The sequence below is a fragment of the Haliotis asinina genome, chromosome 9, assembly GCF_037392515.1.
Source record: "Haliotis asinina isolate JCU_RB_2024 chromosome 9, JCU_Hal_asi_v2, whole genome shotgun sequence".
In the NCBI taxonomy this organism is placed as follows: domain Eukaryota; kingdom Metazoa; phylum Mollusca; class Gastropoda; order Lepetellida; family Haliotidae; genus Haliotis; species Haliotis asinina.
In genome coordinates, this window is record NC_090288.1 from 33073409 (window position 1) to 33086596 (window position 13188).

The 13188-nt window shown below is 39.4% G+C and overlaps 1 protein-coding gene across 1 annotated transcript; it reads right to left on the reverse strand.

Annotated features, from left to right (window-relative positions):
• Nucleotides 1-2459: 2459 nt before the first annotated feature.
• LOC137297107 (uncharacterized) lies at nt 2460-10053 on the reverse strand. The gene is made up of 4 exons (XM_067829091.1): nt 9995-10053; nt 6597-6871; nt 2993-3184; nt 2460-2686 (listed from the first exon to the last, which is right to left on the reverse strand). Exons 1-4 carry the CDS (start codon nt 10051-10053, stop codon nt 2460-2462), a joined length of 753 nt encoding a protein of 250 aa, XP_067685192.1.
• Between the last annotated feature and the right edge of the window lie 3135 nt (nt 10054-13188).

Below are 13188 nucleotides of genomic sequence, written 5' to 3' on the forward strand. Positions count from 1 at the left end.
GAATGTTTTGTCACTCTAAATCTTCAGAAAATTTAGTAACTATGGATACCATACATATCTTGAAAAGAAGGCATTATTTGATTGGGATTCGTTTAAACAGCTGCTTTATTTCTCTGAACTGACGCACATGCACAATACACACAAAAAGGATCGGTTCGTGGAAGGTCAGAGCACATGGTTCGCAAATAGCCGGATCACAACAAACAAAAGTAGCACTCGGAATGGACAAAAGAAACGGAAATTGAACACTAAAACGAAATATGACCCATGAATATCTGAAAAACCTGAACAGTCAATGACACTTTAGGACAATACCAACACTAATTTTTTATTTACATGTTTCAATACTAACGAGCATATTTTTTTTATACAGATTGAGAATCAATTAAACAGTTCTGTGATACATCTCTTAATGCTTTACAATCACTTCCTGAGGACTGCTTTAGATACTGAACAAGGACTTCTAGAATACATCCCTAGATATCTAACAATCCTTCAACACAACTTTAAATAGTTCACTAAGATTTCTTGAATACAACTTTCGATCGTCTACCATCACCTCATTACTACAACTATACTAGATACTAGACAAGCACATCTTGATTACAGTCTTAGATACAATTATACAATTCTTTTATACACATCTCTATTCTTTACAATCAATTTTTCGGAACCAAACGGTCTGAACCACAACTTTATATGCTTAAAGCTTCTTGAATACAGCTTCAGATGGTCTGCCTACCTATCAGTCTATTCTTGTTAACACATCTAAAAATTCTCCACGGGTGAATAGAACTAATTCGTGATGGTTGTGACGTGGAAACCGGCTGGATGGATAGTGGCACAGATGTTTCAGAGACCCAAGCACAAGGCAGTTACGTTCCATGGTCACGTTTGATAGTGTTCGAATACCTCAGTGAAGACTGCCTCTCATTACTTCCTTTGACGACATTTGGTAGACGGAGCTATAGAAACTTCTGTGATGGTGGTGTCATCCTGCGTCCAGACTTCTTGATAACATAATATTATATTCATGACCACCACTTTGCAAACGCCCCATCAAGGAATGAACCTTTTCCTTACGCTTGCTCTGTAGGTTGGTAGTGTATACAGCTGAACCTTCATAAGTATTATGGTTTAACTGAAGTTTGTCATGCAGTGTTTAAAACACCACATAATACTAACCCCTGTGACTCAAATACTTTCTGCAAAGAAAGAAACCACAATCATATGACAATTCTTTAGTGCCGCATGCTCGCTGACTTGATTGTCACATGGCATCGTGTTTGAATTCCGTAGAGCAATACTGTGATGTTGATCTTTGAATTGTCCGGTCCAGACTTACAGACCGCCTCCATGTAGCTGGGGCAGCCCTGAGTATGAAGTTAAGCGACAAACAGTACTCAAGTTCGGTTCCAACGGTAGAAAGTCTTCCCTGTTTGCATTAAGAACGACTGTTACAAGAGACAATAGAGTTCTTGTACATTTCACATTTTAGGATCCATCACAAGTGAAATGGATGAGGATACGAATTATATATTTCACGGGTCAGTTATCGTGGCCTAACGTTTGGCATCACGTGACACGCACGTGTGATACTTTGTTTTATCAAGTAGTGGTATATTTTTAAACTTGGTATTGTTTTTGTCTTCAGTAGCACTGTTATTTTCGTGTCGCTAACAATCACCACCTTGTAAAATATACATGTATGTAAGTGACATTTTGTTCTAAATCAAGAACACAGAAGTGCATACTGTTCGGAAAGCCTTTAATTAGTGCATAATACACAAATATTATGATGCATAGATTTAAAAGCATTATAAATGCATATTTACATATCAGATGGATGTTATTTATAAAGGGATGAATTGGAGGAACATTACAGGCAAAGAATGAAATCACATGAAGGCATTTACCTGCAGATCATGATGGTTCCAACACGCATAAATCTGTACATGCAGTGTTAGTCGTAATTAGCGATGAAAGTGCAAATGTTCTTTTCCGATACATTCACAACCGAAACCAGCGCCTCGTTTCACAAAGCTGCCGTAAGACTATGTTACAGGGCCTAGATTTTCGTAGCTCTCCTGGCGCTAAGATGGTCGCACGTTAGTGTTAATGTATAGCACCTACGTCCATCCTAGCGCTAAGAGAACTTCGAAAATCTGGGCTCAGTACAGGAGGTACGGCAGTCGTAGCGTTACAGTCCTTAGGGTAACAGGAACTAGAGTCCGATATAATAAACAATGTTCCGGGTACGATGGCTGGCAAGCAACACCCGATCCCTTCTACGCGGCTGTCACAAGTAGCTATGTGTTAGCAACCCATTCTAACACGGGTCTTTAGGGGTGCAGCAGTTGTACAACAGGTGGAACTTGACAAAACATATTGGTTCAATTCTACTTTTAACTATAAAGGTTTCTCGAGACAAATTCATTACAATGACAATGTTCCTATTATTAATTTGGAATATCACAGTAGTATCTGTACAGATCGCTACAAACACGGTCGTACAGAATGGCTTTGTTTATACCGAGACAGTACTCATTGTACAGTTGTCCGTTAGGTTGTGAGCCACCCCAGAATGTATTCACAACCTTTGTACCGTCTATCCAGTGGAACTCGTACAAACCGTCCGTTTTGTCCAGGTCAGACCCGCCAATCCATACATGTTCGTTTTTCACAGCTGCAAGAGACAGAGGGAATTTATTCTAACAGTTCAAGTTGACCTTTGTGTAATGAGTAAGTGCGTGTGTATGATTTTACACCGCTTTTAGCAATATACCAACAATATCACGACGGGGAAACCAGAAATGGGCTTCAAACATTGTACCCATGCGGAGAATCGAACCCCGGGTCTTCAGCGTGTCTAGTGAACGCTTTAACCATTAGGCTACCTCACCGAGCGCTGTTCTTATATTTTCAGTGCATACATCAACCCATGTTCCCCTAGTGAGCAGTGAACAACGTATATTATTCCACATAAACTTACTGGTATCCTTAGCAAGGCTGCTTGTAAGCTTTCGTTGTTTGTCGACATCTTTTATAATCATTAGTCGTGCTCCCATCCCTATACCTTGGCATGCATCAATAGAATCGCTCCAGTCTTTCTTTGTCTCCGAAACGTAGAAACACAGGTCTGTCTCCCGGTCCAACATAAAGCCGATCGTCACTGGACACCAGTCTGAAAAATGAATCGTATTTATAACTCCAAGTTTGTCTCAAGTCACCATCACTGTATGGTAGATATCAGCACCATACAACGAGGTACGCATGCGTCAGAAATATTCACGAGAGGAAAAGAGAAGAGTCACAGCGAAATAGGGACACTGAAAACATATTAGGGTGCGAGAGTGAAAAGAGTTGAGCAATCATCCCAATGTAATGATTTCAACAGAGAAACATTTGCTTATGATCAAAGGTCAGTCGACTCACTATAGCCGTCACATACCACTCCAGGCCGACTTACCGGTGTCATTTGAAGTAACTGACGCCAGTTATCATTGTCTTGACAGTATGGGGTCGTCTAACCATTTCAGGGAATTTAGCTCACCACTTACTGACTACATTGAGTTTGAGTTCACAACTTTAGTTTCAAAACCATGTTCACCACTGAAGTTACTCAGGAAAGTAGTGAACGTTTTTCACAAAGAGCATAAATACACATGTTTTACACCAACGCTTGGCATCTCAACACTTGTTACCACAGCGATGAAAAGCAGATGGCTTCAGGTATGACTTTGAACCATGACCATATTCTCCACATCGTTAGGACAAGATGTTAACGTTCCACTGTAACGTCACGGTTGTTATTTTGGGTGTGTGTTCGTTCACATAATTTCATTTTCCCGTTTGGAAGTAAAGTGATAAACAGCTTTGACCCCTTCTGAAACAATGTCAGCCTCATCTATAGCTATGTCTAAAAGGCAACGTCCTCGATCAAGGGCAATGCCTTCAGTTCTGTTGAATGGCCTGTGAGGTGAAATCTTCACAAGAACATTCACAAGTGACTTCATTGAGAAGTAGGATTTGTGACTGAATTTGCTTTTAGCACACAATCAGCAGTGAGCTAGAACGTAGCTTTTTCACTTCTTTCACGTTCCCAGGCGGACCTTCTCTGCACTTTGCAATTCCGAAAGGATGCAATTTAAGTGGACCATCATTTGGACTAAAAGCGAGATCATTTATAAGGACAGCGATTAACGTAAACTGTATCAACGAATCCTTAGATTTATGCCAACGTATTTTGAATGGGTTTGTCATGGTTGTATTGAATATGATTCACACGAAAAATGGGGCTTCTGATGTAAACAGATGCAAGTTGTGTCCCATTAAACATGTTTATGGATTGTCTTCACATCTAAATTAATTGTGTCAAAAGCGTCTGAAACACAAGCATTACAAGTCAGAAAGGGCAAAATATCTTCTCTTACCTTTCTGAATGATTTTTTCTCTCTATATGCAGTAGCATTGACAATATTTGAGAGTAAAATGTTTCCATATGATGTATGGATCGGGAATATGAGAGTATATTTATTGTACAAATATTTCCTTTAAACGACATTTATGTGACAATAAAATTTACGGGATAACGCTTTCTTAGTAAAGTACGAATTCAAATACATTTTTGGTTGAGTCCCATCCGGGATTCGAACCCGCACCCTCTGAGTCAGGCACTAAATCGCCGGCACACAAAGCCAGCCACCTAGTCCGCTCACCCACCGCGACCCTTGTATATAGATTGATATCAGATTCCATATTATGTTACACTATGCTGAAAGCCCGGAATGAATACGGCAGATACAACTAGGTAGCAGATATTCGCGTACTGCTATTAGCAACTGGACGTACATCTGTGGATCGCACGGGACAATACGACGATGTTTATTCAGTGCTTTAAGAAAAGGTGTGAAAATATAGAGATAAGGAAATAATGACTTCCTCACCACTTTTAAAGCAACTCTCTGTACACAAGTCAATACTCGAGCCGGAGAAGTACATTATGTCACTATGCCCAAATAATGGATTTGTCCTGTTATCCTGTAATTTCCGACGTCGAATCCACATACTGAGAATAAACAATTATTCACAATGGCAACATCAATACAGATTTACTTAAGCGCAATAAATCTAATCCTAATACAACTGAGGAAGAATAGCATTTCCTCTTTGTTGGTCAGGGCCCTTATTCTCGAAACGTTCGTAGCCAATGTCTTAATAATGGGCTTAAAACGTTCGTAGGGCTGCGAACGTTTCGAGAATAGCTAGCCTGTTCTGTAAGGGACGACAAAAAAACTTAATTTTAAATTTTTCTATATATTTAAAATAAGGATGTCCGTTTGATGTCTCATAAATATTATATTAAGACAGGATAACATTTGTCCCACCAGCTCCTGTGCACAAGAGTGGGGGTTATGCATGGTACTCTTGGCCATAGGCCTCTGATACTAAATAAAGTTGCTGTTCTAAATAAAGTTGCTTGATCTAATGAAAGATTTCTCATGATTATGGAAACGGTTTGCCTCATTTAATTAATTTAACCGTGCCGACCTATGTTGTTGTTTGAAGCTTAATATCTAAATGTGATTTATTACGTTTTTGATGACACTCTACGCAGTTTTTATGATACAATGACATGAATCAACAGTCGCGGGAGCATGAGGACCGAATTATGACAAGTATGGGTTGCTGAAGATCCATTCAAAACCGGACCTTCGCGGTGGCACTATGAAATTCAGAATGACACAGAGCTGGAAGTAAAAGACAAAACCTTGGAGAGACATAACTTCTGCTGAGCATTTCTAGAGAGTTTACCGTAAAAGCCTGTGTATCACATTGTTGTACGAATTCACCTTCCGATATTGTCTGCCATTCAGGACCATTCGGGTATATTTGACTGCTTGCACCTACATCGTCACGATATGCCTGAAATATTGCCCATGTGACGTTAAATATTCACTCACTCACTCACACCTACATCGTCACGACGTGGCTGAAATATTGCCTATGTGACGTTAGATATTAACTCACCCATTCACTCACTCACACCAACATGATATCTAGGGCGACAATGTAGGTAGCTTGATTAGCTTGAGAACAACGTTATCATTATTCTCCCACAGTAAAACACCACACAGTTTTATAGAGGTCCCAGTGAACATAATGTCACTACTGCCCGTAGTTTCTGCTTTTATATTACTCACGTGGATGAATGAAAGTAGTAACATCAGTTATAAAATTCCTAGGGAGATGACGCATTTAGGTAAGCCGAATGGCGCGAGAACCACGAAAGCACATGGTCATGAATTACTAGTAAAATATTGTAAACATACACATCTCACACGCATTTATTTGTAGAACCGCAGTCAAGACTAGCTGAATAATAAATGTATAAGTAGATTGGATAACGTGGAATTTCAGAACAAGACTAAAGTAACGCGCTTGATATTAATTGTCAAACCAGTCTCAACAAGTAATATCAATGCCTAGTTAAAAATCTAAAGATCAACTGCTAACTGAAATAGCGGTTTTACATTTGTTGGTTGAAGAATCAATGGGAACATTAGGGCTGGATCGTAAATACATCACAAACTTGCCTTTATGATATGCGTAATATCGTAGCCCTTTCGTCGTGGCCGTTAACGTGAACGTATTGGCAGGATAGACAGCCAAAGGGAACAGTTTGCACTCTAAAGTGTTTATGTTGTAGGAAAACAGCGAACAACCGGGTTTGGAAACACACGCCACGCCACACTCCGATACAGTGTTTTTAGTCGTCGGTGTCTCCAAAAGTGGGACGTTGGGAAGAATGACAACATTGTCAAACCTCTCTAGGCGGGAAAATCCCAGCATCTCAACAGCCTCCGAATGTCTGAAAAAAAAAAACCCGATTATTTTGAGTGAGTATGGTTTTGCGCCGCATTAGCAATATTACAGTCATATCACGTCGGGGACACATTTTAAAACCGTACATCATGATAACCAAATTCAGATAGGTAATATATGGCCACGAAATGATGAAATTTTGACCTTTCCGAATATCTGATGCAACGGTAAGATCTTTCTCTATGACATTATAGAAACAATTCGCCAGATCAGCAAATGATCTTGCGATACTCTTGGTTTGAGTGAATGTGGCAGATTTCCATAACAGTTTATGCATCACATGCGTTGTCAAATCTTGATTAGGAGTGAGTTGATATTTAAGGTCACATCGGCAATATTTCGCTGGCGATTACTTACACTCTCAGGAGGACAATAATTGTACGATACTTTAATCCCCTTTGAGGATACAGCCACAAACATTACCAATTGCTGATTTATACTACCAATCATTAAAATACATCTTTGTACAGAACATATTAATCAAAATTCAATCAGGAAATCAGTTTCCTAAAAAAGAACCATTGGCAATAATTAAATGAGGATTAACAGTGATGAAAAGATCCTTAACAGTTTTAACATTGGAATATTTATCCCTTGTGATAGAGCATTCAAAACAGTCCAGCAGGATATGCTTGACCGTGACTCTCCCATCACAAGGGATACAAAATGGAGGATCTTCACCTTTAAACAGGTATGACATGTGTACATGTATATCTCGTGTGGCCAATACGGCATCGTCGCATGATGACCTCTTCAAATCTTGACTGACAACCCAAATAGGTATAACCAATGTAGGGTTTTATTTCATGTAGTTTATTTATACCTTCTTGGGTGTCCCACTTCTTTTGCAGCAGATCATGGGTGTAGGCTCTAATGCTAGCTTTGTAGTCAGAAGAAGGAATAAGAAGTGGTCTCACAGATGTTTGTTGAGTGTTGCCTTAGCAGCAAGATCGGCCACTGTATTCCCAGAAATGCCAACATGGCTGGGTAACCAACAGAGAACGATGTCGTATTGGCCGGTAGCAAGATCATTGTACAATTCAATAATTTCTATTAAAAGTGGATGTTTGCAAGAAAGATGTTTAATTGCCTGAAGACAAGAGAATCTGAATTAATTATGTATTGTTTATGTCTTTGAATATATTTAAGAGCCGCTAATATGGCGTTTGCTTCCGCTGTGATAATAGAGCTGCTATCCGATAGTCTAGACGACATTGTTCTGGATCCAATGACTCGTCTGTAAATAACGATTAGTAATTGTTATATTTGTTTTTCAATAAATGATATTCTTGTTTATACTGTAAGTCATTTGTTTCTGATTTTTTAAAATGATGTTAATGTAAGGTCAACTTGTGGCCTAACCGATTCCAAGGAGGAGAAGAAAGAAGACGGGAAGGCGATATACTTTCACCGGCAGAAGAAATAAATGGTTTAATTCTGTGCCCTAGAGGCAGAACAAGAGAAGACTTCTTGCTGTACAAAACCTCAAAAAGAGGATTGACCACACAGTTATAGGCAGAGTTAGATTCATTGGAATATAATTTAGTAATGTATTGTAAAGACAATTTTATACGACGATGAGAAAGAGATGTTTCATCGGCCTCAACGCAGAGAGTGAATAGGTGAAGTTCTGAAAGACCCAGTACAAAGTCTGAAACCTTGGTGGTGGACAGAATCAAGAAGTTGCCTTTGCAGGCTCCACCATATACGATGGAGCCATAATCGAGTTTTGAACGGATCAGTGATCGATATAGGTGTAAGAGGGTAGTTTGATCCACCTCCCCACTTTGAGTTGGAAACAACCTTTAACAAATCTAGTGCCTTGAGGCATTTAGCTTAATACTGCCTTGAGGGACACCCTGATCCTGATTGTAATGACCAGACAGGGTTGAACCCACTCGGACTTGAAAGTGCCTGTCTTTTCAAAAATCTGATATAAAAGGAGGCAAACGGCCTCTCAGCCTAAAGTCATGTAAATCGTTCAAAATGCCACGCTTCAAGGTCGTATCATAAGCTTTCTCGAGATCAATGAAAATCGATACAGCATGTTGTTTGTTTTCTAACGAAGGATTCTAAACGTACCAAATGATCAAATGTACTACTATATTTCCTGAATCCACATTGGATATTTGTGATCAGGTTATTGGTTTTAAGATACCAAGTTAATCTGTTAATCCATACGTTCCATGGTTTTACAGACACAGTTAGTCAGAGGTATCGGCCTGTAATTCGACGGATCTGTATGATACCTGCCACGTTCTGGTATTGGGACTACAATGGCATTACGCCATGAAGGAGGAAATTCCCCAGACGTTCATATTTGGTCAAATATATCTGAAAGTTCCATCAGACATGGTTCAGGCAAATGTTTCAGTAGCTGATAATGTATATTGTCATCACCCTCTGCACTGTCATGAACTTGCTCAAGAGCTCTATATACCACACTTCGTTATAATCTTCATCGTTATTTGAATCGAAATTATGCTTTGTTTTTACCTGTTGTTTCTGATATCTCTGAAACTCAGGGACATAATTTGCCGATGATGAATTTTTGGCAAGAGTTTCGTCAATTAATATAGTATCTCCTACGTAGGAGATAGTAAGTCCTACGTAGGAGATCTACGTAGGAGATAGTGACACTAACAAAGTTTTCACCGTGGCCGGGATTCACATATTGTGTGACGAGCGAACGCGTTAACCGCTAGGCTACTCCTATTGTGTTGGGAAAACCCGGAATTAGGTCATGTATGTTTCGCGCTGAAACCTAAGAACATCGATCGAAAAAATGTTTTAAAAAATATTTTCATCCCGGTAAATCATAATTTTGATACTATGTTTTGGACGTGTAATTTCAATACTGACTTTGAGTATTAAAGTTATTCCATGATTGAGAAGCTTACGTTCAAAAACTCAATCTAATAACATTGTTTCACAATGCGTAACATCTTAAGAAAAACATTATACAACAGATAACAAAACAATGCCTTTTCACCAATAAACCAACACAAATGATTTTAAGCCTCAACGAAGTAAATAGAAATTAAGCGAGAATACTAGCGGAATATAAATGCAGGAAAATACAGTTGTAACTGAAAACGTTGTTACTTACTTCAGAATGACATTTAGATGGAGCAGAAGTAGCTCTGGAAGGACCTTCAAGGCACGCATGGTGTCTCTGTTTTGGCTGTCTCTGAAGAACAACTGTAACTCTATGTTAGGCTGTGTTTCACGGGCACGCCCTGCCGACTTGTGACAAATCAACACGTTCACTCCCCACAATTCAAGCAAAATATTGACACCACATTGTTCCACGTGAAAATCAGAACATTACCATATTGGCGTACAATCAATACAAGGAAAGACTCTACGAAGAACAAATTGAAGCTACTGCTGTATTGAATACGGGTTTGGAAAGGTTCTACTGCAGAAGGGACAGTTGCCCTATCCATGTGAATGATTTGTTTTTTTTCCGATTGCACATTATCCGAACTTCATGAAAACTCAATTAATCGATGCATCCTAAAATCAGATAAACACGAGATCGAGTTAGGTGTATGTACGCACTGTCAATATTTGCCTTCGAGCTAGCATGCGAATTGGCATGAGAAAGTAAAGGCATTCTTCAATTGTTCCATGTCAGAGCTTTCTCTAAAGGTATATGACATAAGTTAGGTTCTGTCGATTCCAGTTGATGTAGGTTTATCGAGTCACATTGTCAATAAAATGATAAACAATAATATGTTTCCAACCTATTTAGCTGAACAGAAATATATTTGGTCCACCATAATCGATAGTCGTTGGTATCTAATAATGTTGTACAGGAATACCTTATGTTGGTACTGAATAGTAATCGATATTTTGATTTTCTATTGAGCTTTATGCGCGGTTAACGCTATCAGACGGTAAATGAAAATTAAATCTGGAGAAACTGAAGATTTCCAAAAATAAATTCATGATAAATGAAAACTTACCCAAAGCTCAAAGTGATGGAGGTAAACCAGTAAAAGATCAAAACCAATTTAATACTCTTTGTAATATACGTTGCGAATTGGTTTGTTAGTAATGGCGCAGTTCTAGTGCAAACACAAATGCAAAGGCAAATCATGTTTTTATGAACAAATTATTCTGACGTGTGGTTTGCTTTAGTTTGTCAAATCATCGTATCCAATGAAAATATTATTGTTGTGAAGCACAAGGGTAACTTTAATAAATGTCCTTTGATATATCGGTCGTCTGACCTTGTCAGATAATCAGTGCTATCTCCTGACTGCGTGATCAAAATAATGTTGATTAGTCTTTGGAACACGCATGCGGGATGAAGGAAAGAAGAACGGGAGGGCGTAACCAAATCACTCCCCCTCCCCCTTCTCAACCCTTCCCACATCCCTTACCCGCTCCACCAACTGCCGTATCCCTACTCCCCAGTGTATAGCTCGACTTTTAACGTTGTGTTTCAGTTATTTCAATATCTTCGTTTTCGTCGCTGTTTAGATTGCGTCTTAAATCGACTGTTACCAGGACTCTGTCAGTTCCTTTCAGTGCCACTCCGTGTTAACAAATATCCGAAAAACATGCCAACGTTTATTGATGCATGCATATTTCAGATATAGACTGTTGACTGACGTAAGTTGAATTATTTCCAGGTTATTTATTTTTGTGGAAAAAGGGATCATTGCGTTCATACGGATAAGCCCAACGGATGTGTTCTTTGCTTCACTCGTATGTTCGTGGTGGACCAGGTCTCAGTCCTGCAAAAAAGAAGATTTAGTAAATCAGCATGTTTAATCTACCTGGTGTCACAGATATGTATTTGTTACAGTTATAAGCTTGCATGTTACAACAATACATATGGGAATTGTTTCAGATAGAAGAACCTTATTGACCTGGTGCATAAATGTGTTAAAGGTTTCCATACCATTTTTAACTTGGTAGTGAAGAGAAAGAGAAAAACATAGCCAAGATTACCATGACATAATCTGGATTGTAAAATGACGTCATTTCATGCAAAGACATTACGAATTTCATTTTTACACAGGTATAACTGTCGATGTCATTATCACCCCTTGTTTGGGTGAAGTTGGCTGAACTGAAGAATGTTGTCAGTCAAAATACCGTCTTTCCATCGGTATTTTGCACAACCTCGCACAAATACCGATGCTTCAAGACGCCTCCACATTCCTTGGATCAATCTTAGGATTGATTCTGAGAAATCCAATTCCATTCCATGCGAAGAAGCAGTTAATTCCTTGAGAATCAGGACAGGTGGGTCTCTCTGTCGAACACGACGGCCTAATGTGTCTCGCAGATGTTCAGTAGGATTGAGATCTGATCTCATGGCTGGCCACGGGAGTGGTCAATAGCATTCTGCTGCAAGAACTGGATGACTACACGTGTTCTATTAGGCCAGGCATTGGCGTCCATAAAGATGGGCCTTGAGGCTAGAGGATGGTTTTCAAAGTGTGGGACAACAGCCCTCTCAAGGATCTCCTGTTGATGCCAAGACCCATTAAGGTTATTATGGATGGTAATTAGGTCCATCTTGTAGTCAAGACAATTCATTCCCATATTGTGTCCATTGTGGTGTTCCTTTGACACGTTCACAGCCATCAGCCATGTACAGTAAGAAACGACTCTCATCTGAAATGTGAACCATTCGCCATGATGCAAGATTCCAACGAACACATTGATTGCATCAGACAAGCCGTACTCATTTTTAGTTGAAACGTTTTATGGGTCTCCTGGTCCAGCGTCCAGTTTTCAGTCGATTCCTGACTGTCTTGCAGAAAATGGCTTTCCCAACCACTGCTGCCTTAACGACGTGCTTGAGTCCGATGAACGGCGCCTAACAAGTCTCAACAATGCTTTAATCTCTCTTCTTGTTGTGTGAAGATCTCTTTTGGAAGATCTTTAATATCATTGGTAACTTTGTTTTGAAGATTGAAATGAAGGAAGGATTGCGCCGTCAATTTGTCTAAGGGACATTCCTGCATTTTCATGCCAAAAACTCCCTATCCGCAGTCCCTGACAATTATGGTACTGCAAAGTCAATCCAAACTGACAGCAGATAACGTGACTTGTGATCAGTAAAACCCCGATTTCGACAATGTTTTTGGTAGAACATGCACAAGTGATAGAGCATGCATTACTAGAGCTTACATTACTGAAGCATACATTACTCGAACACACATTGCTAGAGCATACACTGCTGGAGCATACATTACTGGATCACAGATTGCTGGAGAATACATAGCTGGAACATACATTACCGGGGGAGACATTGCTGAAGCATAGATTGCTAGAGCA